This window comes from Suricata suricatta, chromosome 11 (assembly GCF_006229205.1).
Source record: "Suricata suricatta isolate VVHF042 chromosome 11, meerkat_22Aug2017_6uvM2_HiC, whole genome shotgun sequence".
In the NCBI taxonomy this organism is placed as follows: domain Eukaryota; kingdom Metazoa; phylum Chordata; class Mammalia; order Carnivora; family Herpestidae; genus Suricata; species Suricata suricatta.
Genome location: NC_043710.1, coordinates 18319193 through 18331962, shown reverse-complemented (window position 1 = coordinate 18331962; position 12770 = coordinate 18319193). Strand labels below are relative to the sequence as shown.

General features: G+C 45.3%; 1 protein-coding gene across 2 annotated transcripts in view; it reads left to right on the top strand.

Annotated features, from left to right (window-relative positions):
- EXT2 (exostosin glycosyltransferase 2) overlaps nt 1-3502 on the top strand; it is a 136071-nt gene extending 132569 nt beyond the window's left edge. For both annotated transcript variants that reach the window (XM_029956193.1, XM_029956192.1), the window contains one exon: nt 1624-3502. In XM_029956193.1, coding sequence (XP_029812053.1) covers nt 1624-1762 — 139 coding nt within the window. In that variant the 3' untranslated portion in view covers nt 1763-3502. The remainder of the gene's footprint in view (nt 1-1623) is intronic.
- The last annotated feature ends 9268 nt before the right edge of the window (nt 3503-12770 follow it).

Below are 12770 nucleotides of genomic sequence, written 5' to 3'. Positions count from 1 at the left end.
CATAACCGGAAGCGGCTGTAAACCAGCCACTGGGCACATTGAGGGGGATACCTTAAGGAGTCCATGAAATCGTGTTTGTAAATGATCTGGCACATAATAGGAGCGCAAAAGTTGTTAATTTCTACCCCTCCACTTGGACTTTAGACTTACGTTCATAAAAAGATGTGTGTCATCTCATAATTCAGATTTATTAGCCTCAGGAGCCAGACGGCCTGGGTTTGACTCTGCTTCTGATTGTTATTTGACCTTCGGACATGTTCCTCAGCCTCTCTCGGTCTCCATCTTCCCAGTATAAAACTGAAATAACAGTAGGACCTACCCCATAGGGTTGCTCGGAGGATGGAGTGGGTTCATAATCCCTTGTAACACAGGCTGGAATCCATAGTGAGTGTTGATTGTTGATTCCTGGGCGTGGACACAGGGCTAGTATTAGTGGCAAGAGCTCCAAATGAAATAGTAACACATCCTCCTACAAACATAATGACCAGAGAAAGGAATTGATGCTAACTGGCTTCGTTATTAATTGGCTTCTTCCTAAAGCTCAAAAGACCCCACTAAAAACTTACTGATTAAAATAATTTGAAACAAAGCTTGCAGTACCTCAGGACAGAAGAGACCTCTGGTCTGTGTCTTAGAATTCAGCCCGCTCTTGGATAAATGGTTCTGCCTCAGATGGGTGTGTTCTTACCGGGGCCGCCGGGTGCCGTGGGCCCAACTGGAGGGAAGAGAGGACCGACCTTTCTGAAATGCATCCTTGAGGTCGCCTTCACTTCAAAAGCGGTGTTTAGGGGCTTGTTTTTCCCTCTGGCCCGGCTGCTGGAGCATCCTCATTACCAAGCTGTCGCACTCAGTTGGCCTGATTGACCAGAGCCATTTCCCCGCCTGCGTGGCCTGACCTGCTCACCTCTGAGGAGATTGCTCAGGGGCCTCTGGAGGGGGTGGGGGGCCTGGCGTCCAGGACACTGCCGTCTCCCCTCCTGCAGCGCTTCTGGGCTGTTCTGTCCCTCAGCCCTTGGCCACCGCGACACGGGAGCTCTCAGGGAGGAACTTGTGGGAGTTGGCCAGCAGTTCTGGGATTGCCCTCAGTAGACATTGGTTGAGTGGCTGAAGGGTTTATTGTTTGGAAGTGAGGCTCACTGCCGTTCTCTTCTGCCTTCCCGTGCTGCAGGTGTGAGGTCCTCTCTTCTGCTTTTTGAACATCCGTGAGCTGGAGCTCAGCTCCTGGCACCTCCTCCCTCTACCCTTTGCCTTCTCTTGGGCTGGCAGGGATGGGGTTAAGACTTGGCAGCTAATCCGCTTGTACAGGAGGGGGAAGAATGACTGGAATTCGAGGGGGAGGGGAAGAGAGACTGACCTCTGCCCAGGCCAGTGGCCTCCAGAAGCATCCCCTGTTCACTTTCTCCCCCCGAACTAATAGTCACATCACCCCAGGTCACCTCTTCTGCCCACCCCCTCCCAACCTTTTTTAAGAGCCAGGGAGCAGGCTCGTGATACTTGGGTTTCTTTGTTGATATTGAATAGCACATATGTTGCTCTCCTCTGTCAGGCTCTTGAACATTGTCTCTTTTCCTCACCCCTTTCCCTCTTCACCTGCCTCCCCGCCTCCCCACCCTACCTCTTCAGGTCTGAGTGCATCAACAAGTTTGCTTCAGTCTTTGGGACGATGCCTCTCAAGGTGGTGGAGCACCGAGCTGACCCTGTCCTGTACAAAGATGACTTTCCTGAGAAACTGAAGAGCTTCCCCAACATCGGCAGCTTATGAAACCGATCACCGAGGGAGGTCTGAATGTTATGCGGGGACAAAGTAGGAGAGCAGAGCCTCCTGGCACCCTGATGTCAGCTGGATATGGGGGGTCGTCAACTGACATACTGGACGGTGACACCCAACCTGCTTCCTCAAGAACTGGAGCCTAGAGAGAGCGTGCTAAGCACCTTGAGCAGTGTGACCCTACTCTGGTGATGCTTAGGAGCCCCAGGCTCTAGTTGGAAATGCCAAATGGAAGGCATGCTCTGGGTTTAACTCCCCGCCCCCTCCCCCCACCAGGCCCCCTTTGTTTGCAAGGAACAGTGTGAAAGGAAACACCACTGACCCTAAGGCTGTAGAGCAGACAGACCTATCAAACATGTTAGATCTGGGGAATCGTGTAAATGGTGCCCACATCTCACCTGAAATATGAAATATGAACTATCTCATAGCTATTTCAGATCAGTGAGTTGTTAGGAGGAAAAGCCAAACCAAGAATTTGGTGTAAAATCCCAACTGCTTAATGGGATCTGCTCTACACCCCAGGACCTGGGGCACTGGACCCAGGCATAGGAAGAGCACCAGGTGCCGAACTGGGATCCTGTAAATTCTATGAACCATTCCTCTTAGGTTTGGCTTTTTGAGATGATTAAGATAATTTTTTATTCCTTTTTATACTATGTCTTAAATGCTGACTATTGGTAACCCAAGGAACTTTCCTTTTTATGTGTATTTCAACTCCATCTCTGGCCTTAGCTCCAGTCTACTTCCAAACCTCCTTCTGAACCTAGGAGGACACATAGCCAACGGGACTCTCTGGTGCCGTGTGCATCAAACGGAAGGAGGTCCCCAAGCTGGAAACCTTCTAAGAGAAGATGTCTCCCAGAACCTCCAAAGGACTCCGTCTGCTTCTTGGTTAGACCCAGTCAGCGTTTTGTAGGTGTTCTTGGGGAAAGCGGAGGCCTCTAATAGCCATCCCCTGAGTTGCTGTAGCTGGCACCATGCTGTAAAAGTTGAGGGGGTTGTGATCCACACCCCAAGGGGATGCCAGCATTTCCCTCATTCTTTTGGCCTAAACGTAACGCTAGCCAGGGACGTTCTGGCTAATGTTAAATACGGCTGTAACAACGGCTCTGCAATCGTTGCCGGTATATTTAAATCATTAAATTTCAGCATTTAGTAATACTGCACATGTGTGAATTATACCTCTTTAAGCCCCGTTGATGAACAAATCTACTCTGGCAAATGTTAGATGTTATGGATTCGAAACAGATTTATCTGGCTCTAATATTAAGATTAGCCACAGTTTGGGCTTTAGCCATAACATATGTCCCCAGAACACAAAATACATAACAATTTGCTTGGAATATGGTTATAATTACTGAAACCTAGCTGTGTGCCAGTTGAAGTCACTAATCTACCACCCATTGTTCTCTTGAGTGACACGAAGGTGAAGAGTTACTGTGCTATCTATTTTCAATGTGCAGTTTTCACAAGAATGACTTCCAGAGTGTTCCTATGGACTTTGCGAGGTCAGAGGAAAACGTCAGGAAGGAGCAAAATCGAAAGCGGGAATCGTGAGAGCTTCACTCTCTCACGTTGAGGAGCAAGAGCGCAGGACTGGTCCTGGTGGGACAAGATGCCCCCCCCCCACCCCTCCCTGTCTGTTCATGGTGCAGGTGCACACACGGACATTGCGATGATTCCTCGTGTTGCATTCAAACACTGGTGCCTAATAAATACTTCTGATTTGAATAATTACATTCTCGTCAGTAGGGGATGTGGGAAGGCACTTAGTCTCCTGTTCACAATCCTGGAGATGGTAGGATAGAAACAAGAGAAGGTGATTTCGGCCGCCACAGACGGTGAGTACGAGCTGGTTTTCCACGATTCAGGGTGGGCACAGGGCTGGGCCTCACGTCGGAATCCCTGCCGGCAGCTGAGAGCCGTGTGGACGTGCGTCCACACGTGTGCGTCCCCCTCGGTATTGTTCCCGCAGACTCATCGCCTCAGATCTTCCGCTCGTTTCCCGTCACTGAATTGTCTGTCTTAGTGGCTGGCCTGTAAGCCGGGTCTCCCTCTCTGAGGGTAAATATTTTCTTTCTCTTCTCTTTTTAAAAACTGTGTTAGCCCTTTGATTTTGGAAGAGGACCACTTTAGTCTGAGACGATCGGGAGCCCCAGGGGCCTCTGTTAGTGTGCCTTTATCACCTTCTTAGGAGTCACTGGACTTCCCAGGGCATTAAAACTCCATTTAAGGCACCCCATCCCCCCAGAAATATTGCGGGTTAGATCCAGCAACACAGCATAAAAACAACTTCTATTGCGGAATGAGTATTATATTCTAGGTACTTGAAACAAACCTCCAAGGTTCTGTCCTGTGAACAGACAGGTGGTGCAGGTCACAGGGAGAAATTCGAGGCAAGCATATAGCAGGGGTCATGATTCATGGGTTCCGAGGGGCCTGGGGACTCCACCCTTCTCTGCATTTATGTGCTGCTCACCAGCAAGCCTCACCCATAAGCCGGGATTGGGATCATCTGCCCCTGGGATGCCATGGAGCCGGGTTTCAGGAGTGGAACAATTATGCTAATTAAAATGTCATGTTCTGGCCTACAGCAGACAACAGCTGGTTTTAGATTAAGAAATCTTTTTTAAGAAATCACATCCCGCTGGCCTGTACAGCAGATGAACCTGTGCTGGGCCTGGCCTGGCCCCTATGTGTGCACTGAGTCACTTCCCCCAGGGACCCAGCTGGGGTGAGCCAGCTTGTGGTGCCACGATCGGAGGCACTTTCGTGCTGGTTGGCCTTTGATAGTTCTTAATATTCTTATCTTGTGTATTCTACCAGCCCTTTCATGTGTTGAGGCGAAAACCTTCCTGTCTAGGAAAAATTAAAGAGGAGAAGAACAACTTCTGTTCTCAGAATCTCCGGTTCTTTCCTGCGAAGGATGCTCCACGCACTCCGTGTCATGAAGTTCACAACCAACCACCTGGGTCCTCTGCCAACACCACATGTACTTCCAACCACGCTAACAGCTTGCGGCTTTTAGGGCCAGTTTCCCCGCTGCCTTTGGGAAGACGTGCCCATCACGCTCGTGTGTGCCGATGGGGACTGGGCGCCAGAAGGGGCAAGCTGCAACGTTTTGCTGTCCTCCGTTGAAGGGTTGATCCCAGTGGCTGCCTGGGACAATCATCTCTGGCAGGAGCGTTTGAAAAGATGCAGGTTTCTAGCCACAGGCTCAGAAGATACAATTCAAGACCCTTTGACAGAATTCAAAAGTAGCTGAAGGCAGAGGCCCCTTGGAAAGTGGCTCGGTTCTGGCAAGACTTCAGGGCTGGGCGCCAAGAGGGGCAGTCAGGGTCCCCTGGGAGCCCAGCTGGGAGGGAGAGGCCTGGGCACCTGCAGGTCTCCCATCGGCCACCCCTCTTGAGCCTGGTGGGTCTCCTTCGCTTTGGGGACGGTGGCTTCTCTCGGGGGTAGGCTCCCTTCTCCACCTCCTGTGGCCCAGGCTGACTTGTGTGGCAGCAGCAGAGCCTGCGGTGGCTGTGGCACAACGAGGCGGGGACAGTGCTCAGCTGGCTCCCGGTCCCTCCAGCCACTTCTGGGAGCCGTTCTGCCAGCCGTGCTCATCATACTGGCAGGCAGCTGCCATCCAGGAAGGCTCTGGAAGCAACTTGAGCTTCCCACCACAGAGCCTGCAGGCTCGTGAAACTGGGGGGCGGGTCCGCTCAGCTCAGCCCTGCTCTGTTCCAAGCTTCCATACGAGCCTTCCCTTCAGAATATTCACGGACACCGTTTACTGCTTCTGAATTAAAATCAGGAATGGCTTGTGGCCCTGTTGTGCGAACCAAGCGTGGTCTGGCCATCTGTGAACAGGCTTCATTGACCTCCTCCTGGCGGAGGAAAGTTAGGCAGGAGTGTACCGTCAATTTTAAGGTTTCCCTTCTCTTTAGAGTGCGAGCACTCTAAGCTCAACCCACAGCCTCTCATCGATGTCGAAAGGACTGTCAGGGATTTCAGCGTCAGGTTTTGTGACTTCCAGGTTCTCGGGAAGGAGGAAACTCTGTGCCGTGGCTTTTTAATTCCAGGCTCACCATTGCTGGCAGCACAGGGCAGATGCCTGGGCACAGTCTGGCCCCTTCTCTGAGCCTTCCAGGCCTCTTTCCTTCTCAAGAAACAACAGTTGAGTCACCAGCATCTGCGTCTGGCATTTTGTTTCCACACATTTATAACCTTTTCAGGGTAGAGCCTTTTCCTTCCTTCTATTCCCCAGTGGTTGGGCCCCTAGTGGCATTTCTTCCAGTCCCCTGAAGGGTACAGAGCTGTCAGGCAGAAGACAAAGAAAGGGAAGGATGCCCGTGTGGCGCTCAAGAGGTACCAGGCAGGCGGTGTCTGCGGGAAGCTTCTCCTCAGAGCTCCATCTTGTCTGCAGCCTCTCAGGGACGGCACATGGGCTGAGAGCTTCCAACAGAGCAGGGCCTGGAGTCCAGATGGCTTAGAGCCAAACCACCGCCACTCCGTCTAGCGTGCTTTCCTACCGAAGCTTCCCTAAGCACCTTCGCTTCAGAATATGTGTATTTGGGCTTTTATATATAGCCACCAAGTTACATCATTAACTACTATGCCCAAGAAGAAACTCAAGGAATGCCCCGTTTTCTGGCAATCACAGCCAAAGCACAACCAACTGGCTATCGATCCAGGTGACGTAAGAGAACATTTATTGGGTGATTGAGTTTTTCTAATCGTTCATTTATCACAGTATGCTTTTTGCTAGTCTCTGTGCTGGATCCAAGAAATAGAGTTGAATAAGACACTCTCCTGAGCTCAAGGCACTCTGGCCCTCCTGGGAGCCCTTGAGCTGTGTAAGATGGCGTGAGTCCATCAGTGGCCAAGGACTCTGTGCACCTCTCTTTTAGTCCCAAGTGTAAATGAAGAATCCGTTAACCCCGTCTTCTCCAGTGTCTGGAGGATGCCTCTTCTCGTAGCACACCTTCCCCTTGAGTTGAACCCCAAGCCTTCCTTGGTCTTGAGAGTCCACTCCCATGCCTCAGTTTCCTCAACTAGAAACTGGAGGTAGCAAGGTCACTCAGACCAGGGATGGTGAGATGGGATGATGTGTTAGATCTTCTCTCCTTCTCTTCATCAGGGCCTTTGCAAGCCTGTACCTGGTGATGCTGGCAGCCGGCCCCTTCTGGCCCCTACTTCTGCTCAGCCTGTTACCAGAGAGCTTCAGGGTCTGGATCCTATCTGGCCCCGTCAAGGTGGATTACCAAATGAGGGGTTCTTTTGCCCCAGTCCCTTTCCTGAGCTATAAATAAGCCCCATGTTTATTTTCTTATGTTATTGGAATGAGCACTTGGGATCTGGGCCTCTTGATGGGTCCAGAGAGCGTCCATCCGGTGCCTGGTGAGGGCCCTACGTGGCTGGCTGCTGTCTGAAGCTATTTGGAGTCCTACCCTCTGTGTTTTGGATGTGGCTTAATTTCAATAGTAAGGGCCGTATGTAGCCCTGTATCTGCTGATTTTCAGGTTTCAGCTTACTACCAGCCCCACTGCCTGCTTAGAAGTCAAGTTGTGTTTCTCATTAGGGGTATAACAGCCACAATTGAGGTAATTAACGAAAATTGTGCTTTGGTGGCAGCAGCTCCGATAAGATTTCCAATAGTCGTTTTCTAGTAGATCCTGAGAGGCTTACCTTCATCCCCTCCCTTCTGCTCACCCTGTGCCCAGTCTCTGTTCCTTGTTTTCTGGATACAGTCCCAATAATTTCTCTCTGAACAGCCTTGTTCTTGTCACCAGTTTGGTTCAGTGTGTTGACAACTTGGCCAAAATGAGGATTCCATTAAGTACATCTTCTCCAGTTCTTAGGAGATGCAGGGATTTTTTCATCTCTTTGCATAGCATCTTCCGGTTGTACCTTAGACTTCTTCAGAAGTAATAAGGATGAAAAAAAACCCAAAGAATAAGATGAATATCCATTAATATCAGATTGGTACTCCTTTTAGTTCCATGGCTACAGCATCTTCCTGTAAAGAGTGACCTAAGATAATGCTGGAATAGGAAGGAAGCTTCTGAACTAGGTAATGTTCTGAGTTAGGACTTGCTAAGGAGTGATTTCTGCCTTCTTTGGGCTTCAACAGCACTTCAGAAGTACACAGTGAGACTGTGGGCAGGGCACAACTTCATCTGTCAGAACCTCGCCTGAAGAGCACCATTCACTCTGGATGGATTAGCCTAGTAAGAGAAATCTTTTTGTAGATGCAACTTGAACCTGAACTGTGTTACTGAAGAGAATTGCACCTAACAACCAGATTTCATTCACTTTCAAAGAAGGGACCAGCAGAAAGTAAATTTTCATTCCAATGTTTTTTAGTACGCTAACTCCTAAAGATTGTTTTCCTTTGAAAACTAAGAGGCCAGATGTGATGGATTCATTCAATCAACAAATATTTCTTGAGCTTTATACCAGATACTGTTCTTCATGTGATGCTGCTGCATTGAACAGAAAACAAAATGCCATTTTTATCTAAAAGTTTACATTCTAAGAAGGAAGACAACCAAAACAAGTGAATGAATATAATTTCAAATGGCAATAGATGCTGTGATGAAACTAAAGCAGAGTAAGGGGAGGTAGTGGCTTGGGTGTGAGGAGGTGTTTTAGATGGGTTGGTCAGAAGTGACATTTAAGCACAGATAGACATGTTGAGAAGGAGTGAACCAGGAGCATACCAGGCAATGGGAAGGCCCTCAGGCAGGAACAAGCTCAGCTTGTTTTAAGAATAGCAAGAATGGGGTGCCTGGGTGGCTCAGTCGGTTAAGCATCCGGCTTCAGCTAAGGTCATGATCTCATGGTTCATGGGTTCAGGCCCCGCGATGGGCTCTGTGCTGATAGCTAGCTCAGGGCCTGGAGCCTGCTTCAGATTCTGTATCTCCCGCTATCTCTGACCCTCCCCTGCTCACGGTGTCTCTCTCTGTCTCTCAAAAATAAATTTAAAAAAAAAAGAACAGCAAGAATGGCTGTATATTTAGTGTGGAGAGCATGGTAGAGATGATGCCAGAAAAGTAGGTCAGAGCCAAATTGTGTTAGGAACCATGGAGGCCAAAAGGATTCTAGATTTTTATTGGGTGTGACAGGGAAACACTGGAAGGTTTTAAAGTGGTAATATCTGAATGGTATTTTTTTTTAAAGATAATTTCAGCTAATGTGTGGAGCTCAGGCTACAGGGAGCAAGAATGAAGGAAAGAATATCAATTAGAAGGCTATTTTAGGGAGCCCAAGTGAGAGATGGTGGCTTCATTAGACTTGGATGGTAGTAGCAGAGGTAGTAAGAAGTTTTGCTGGGAATAGAGTCTTATTGGACTTACTGATGAATATAGGAGAGGAAAGCAATAGAGGATTCACAGCCAACTCCTAGGTTTTCGCCCTGAGTAATGGAACAATACCATTAACTGAAATATGCTGACAATGCAGGACTGAGGACAGGGAAGTGTTGAGAGTGAAAATCAAAGGCCTTACTTCAGACATGCTGTTTGAGATACCTTTTGGAAATCTAAGTAGTAGCGTCATTTAAGCAGTTAGGTATGTAGAGCTCAGGGGATAAGTTAAGACTGAATATATAGATGGGATTTAAAACCACGAGACTGGATAAGATTGCCCAGAGAGTTAGCATAGGTAGAGAAGAGAAAAGGACTGGGGCCTGATTATTGGGCCCACTCTAACCTTTATAGATAGAGGGACAAAAGGAAAATCTAGAAAAGGAGACAGAAGAGTTGCTGGTGAGTTAGGAAGAAAGCTTGGAAGATATCTGAAAGACTGTGATAAATTAAAGATGTACGTTGTAAACCCTAGAGCAACGACTAAAAACATTTTTAAAAGAGTTATAGCTAATAGGCCAATATTGCATATGGAACACCAGAAAAATATTTAATCAAAAAGATGGCAAAAAAAGAAGAAAGTAAACAAAGAAGAGATGGGACCCCCCCCCCAAAAAATGGAGTAGACTTAAACCCAAATATATCAATAATTACATTAAATATAAATGGTCTAAACATTTTAATTAAAGTATAGAGATTATCCTGAGTTAAACAGCAAGAACAATTAAATGTTATCTTTAAGGAAAACACTATAAAATACAATTAGAGTAGAAAGAGATATACTAGATAAACATGCATCACAAGAAAAGTGGGAATGATTATATCAACAAAGGACAAAATTAACTTCAAAACAGGAATACCGAAGGGTGCCTAGGTAGCTCAGTTGTTTAAGTGTCTGACTCTTGGTTTTGGCTTGGGTCATGATCTCACAATGCAAATCCCACGTTGGACTCTGTACTGACAGAATGGAGCCTGCTTGGGATTCTTTCTCTCTGCCCCTCCCCTGCTCATGTGTACATTCTCTCTCTCAAATAAACTTTAAAAAGAAAAACAGGAATATTGGTAGGGAGAAAGAGGAGTCATTCATAATGATAAAGGAATCAATCAAGAAGAAAGAACAGGTAATACTAAATTAGGCACCGAATAACAATGTTTTAAAATATATAAAGCAAAAACTAACAGCTGAAAGTGAACAAGAAAATGTACAATTATATTTGGATATTTCAACATTCCTCTCTTAGTAATTGATAGAATGAGTTGATAGAAAAATCAGAAAGACATAGATGACTTGAATAATCCTATCAACTTCTTGGCTTAATTCACAGTTATAGAACACTTCGTTCACTAATAACTGAACACACATTCTTCTCAAGCACACATGCAACATACACCACAAATGCATTGCAGCATAAAATAAGTCTTAGTAATTTGGGGGAAAATGAAAACATAAAAACTATGTTCCCTGTTCACAGTGGAATTACATTAATAAAAGACATCTGTGGAAGTCCCCAGTAGATGAAAATTAACGTATTTCTAAATGATATATGGGTTCATGAAGACAAAGCAAATTAGAGAATATTTGGAGCTAAATTAAAATGAAACAATAGGTCTAAATATGTGGGATGGAGATCTATAGCTTGAAGTGCTTGTGTTAGAACAGAACTAAAATCAATTAAGCTTAAGAAACTACCTTATGAAACTTGAAGAATAAATTAAGTCCAAAGTAGAAGGAGTGGAAATAAATAGAAAATAGACAATGGAGAAAAAATCAATTAAACAAAAACTGGTTCTTTGGGAAAAAAAACCAATAACTGCCCTATACTGTTCAAGGAGAAAATGAAGATATAAACTACCAGTATCAGGAGTCAAGATGAGGGCAGACTCTAAGAATATTAAGAGGGGATTCATATGAGCAACTTCATACCAAAAAATTCTGCAACATAGATGAAATGGAAATAATCCTTGAAAGGCACAAAGGGGTGAAATTACTCAAGAAGAAATAGAAAATCTGAATAGTCTTGTATCTGTTAAAGCAATCAAATCCATAATTTAAAACTTCCCACAAAGAAAAACCTACATAGTTTTATTGGCAAATTCTATCAAACAATTAAGGAAGAAATAATACCAACCATATACAAACATTTTTCAAAAAATAGAAAAGGAATAAGTAGACACAATTTACATAATGTTTTTAAAAAATATATATATATATACAGTAGACATATTTCCACACAAATGTTCAAGCAGCTTTATTCAGAATGGCCAAAAATTGGAAACAACTTAAATGTTCAACAGATCACCAGATAGAATAATTGTGGTATATCCATACAATGGAATACAACTAAGCAGTAAAAATAACAAACTATGGAGACACACAACATGGATGATTTTCCAAAATAGGTGAACCAAAGTCATACAAATGAATGCACACTATATATACACACACTGTGTGTTCTCACATATATAAATATGTCCCACTTTTCTGAAGTTTTACAATGGGTAAGACGCATCTGGACTGATAGGGTAGATCAGTGCCTGAGGCTGGGCATTGACTGGGACAAGGCACAGGGAACTTTTTGAGATCTGGGGAGTATGGTGATAGTTAGCTGTGTGTGTGTGTACATATATATATGTATATATATACACAGACTTTTCCAAACTCATGTAACTATACTTAGAATTGATTGTGTAAATTATACTTCAATAAAGATTATTTTTTGAGCGGTGGTTAAACACCATTATCTTTCACAGCTCCTCAGTTATGTTATGGATGGCATTCCTTTCCCTTCTTCACTTGGATGTTCACTTAAGGATTCAGGATCTAGGGTGCCCTCCAGTTCCATTGCTTCAGTTTAGTGTTTTCTGGTATGTTCTTGATGTGAAATGCAGGCTTGCCAGCCATCCAGCTAATGGTAAATGCTTGCTATGATGCTTTGCTATGTGCTACAGATAAGTATATGAGGAAGGCACCATTTCCATCTTCAAGGAGTTTATAGTGGAATTAATGAATACAGGAGATAAGTCTTTATAATCCTGTCTACTGTATAAGACAGTGCATGATTAGGGGTGAATTGCACAAATTCCCTCTCATGGAAGGAGAGTGTGACCACATTTGCCTTGGGGAAGAAAAGGTGGCACTTGAGGTGGGCTTTAGAGAATTAATAGGTAGAGATGGGCATTAGGTGGAAAGGGGTGTGTTGAGAGGTTGGGGCAGGCACTGTGACCTGAGGAGAGTGAAAGGAAATAAGAAGCTGGGAAAATGTGATGCAAAAATCCTCAAAATATTAGCAAAACAAATGCAACAATATATTTAAAAAATCATACACCACGATCAGATGGGACTTATTCCCAGGATGTAAGGGGGGTATACTATTCACAAAACAATCAAGGGATGTGTCACATCAATAAAAGAATGGATGAGAAGCATATGATCATTTCAATAGATGCAGAAAAAGCATTTGACAGAGGACAACCATTCGTGATTAAACCCCTCTGCAAAGTAGATCTAGAGGAAACCTATCTCAACAGAATAAAGGTCTTGTATGAAAACCCACAGGCAAAACACCATACTTGGTGAAAACTGAGAGTTTTTCCCTGAGGGTCAGGAATAAGACAAGGATGTCCTCTCTAACTGGAAGTCCTAGCCACAG